The sequence below is a fragment of the Austrofundulus limnaeus genome, unplaced genomic scaffold (genome assembly GCF_001266775.1).
Source record: "Austrofundulus limnaeus strain Quisiro unplaced genomic scaffold, Austrofundulus_limnaeus-1.0 Scaffold1, whole genome shotgun sequence".
Classification (NCBI taxonomy): Eukaryota; Metazoa; Chordata; class Actinopteri; order Cyprinodontiformes; family Rivulidae; genus Austrofundulus; species Austrofundulus limnaeus.
In genome coordinates, this window is record NW_013952403.1 from 705,654 (window position 1) to 706,685 (window position 1,032).

The window sequence follows — 1,032 nt, forward strand, 5'->3', positions numbered from 1 at the left end:
CTCGGTTCACAGAGTCACAGCTCTGTTCCGCTCCAGGATTATGCAGATTCTAATTCCCTTCCGTTCACACCTGAGGGTGGCAGGGCATGAAATAAGGAAAAGTGTTCAGCGCGAATAAAAGTTTGGGGCACTAAGTGGGGGGAAAGAGAGAGGACAGGGAGGTCCTGTGAGGACGAAGAAAAGTGCTGGGTGCTTGGTCACTGTTCAGTGGTCTAAGTGGGTGAATGAAGAAGTGTTTCAAGAATAGTGAAATGAAAAATCTAAAATAACGAAATGTCAGTAATAAAAATAACCATTTTTAAACTCAGAGTTGAATAATATCTGTTCTGTGCTTTACGCACGAAGTCTGTGCGTAAAGGAACTGCGCCCACCTATGGATTGGTTTTAAAAGCTGTTTTTTTTTCTCCTTTATATCCTGATACRGCGGCATGATTTATGGTATCATGTAACGCAATAGATATTCGTGACAAGAGCAACCTGACCGAGCAGCAAAAGTCGACAAACCAGGCGCTTTAGCGTCGATTCTGATGCTGGAAAAGTTTCCAACACGCGCATGAGAAAAGGTAATCAACTTACGAAGGAATATTAATAATTTAAAAAAGGTTAACGGTCTTACCTGATGAAGCCTCCTTGGAAGAAGCAAAAAGACAAGACATACAGAATCCGAATGACTTGTGGGAGCATCCTCTGGCTCAAATTCTCCCCCTCACTCCCGCTGAAGAACTCGCAAAGAAAACGACAATTTCAAGAACCATCAGATCCACAGAGCTGCCGGGGAGAGTCGTCTAGAGGAGGAAGGCATCGTCTCTCGGAGAGATCCAGGCGTGTTTTGTGGGGAGGGAAACTTCACCGCCTCCCACCAAGTCCAGGAGGCTGAACGCATCAAGACTCAGCAGGCGCGCAGCTTCTGGACTGACGCTCCGGAGAGTCGCTGCTTGTGTTGAAGCGGGGAGACGGTTCGCATGTGTGTGTGCTTAAACGTATTGTTTCCACTCCATGTGCCCCCCCCCCCCCACCCCCCCACACACACAC

At 47.4% G+C, this 1,032-nt stretch overlaps 1 protein-coding gene across 2 annotated transcripts in view; it reads right to left on the reverse strand.

The window, feature by feature from the left end:
• glra4a (glycine receptor, alpha 4a) overlaps window positions 1–955 on the reverse strand; it is a 48,191-nt gene extending 47,236 nt beyond the window's left edge. For both annotated transcript variants that reach the window (XM_014003862.1, XM_014003853.1), the window contains exon 1: window positions 617–955. In XM_014003862.1, the coding sequence (XP_013859316.1) occupies window positions 617–684 (68 nt within the window). In that variant the 5' untranslated portion in view covers window positions 685–955. The remainder of the gene's footprint in view (window positions 1–616) is intronic.
• Window positions 956–1,032: the final 77 nt, after the last annotated feature.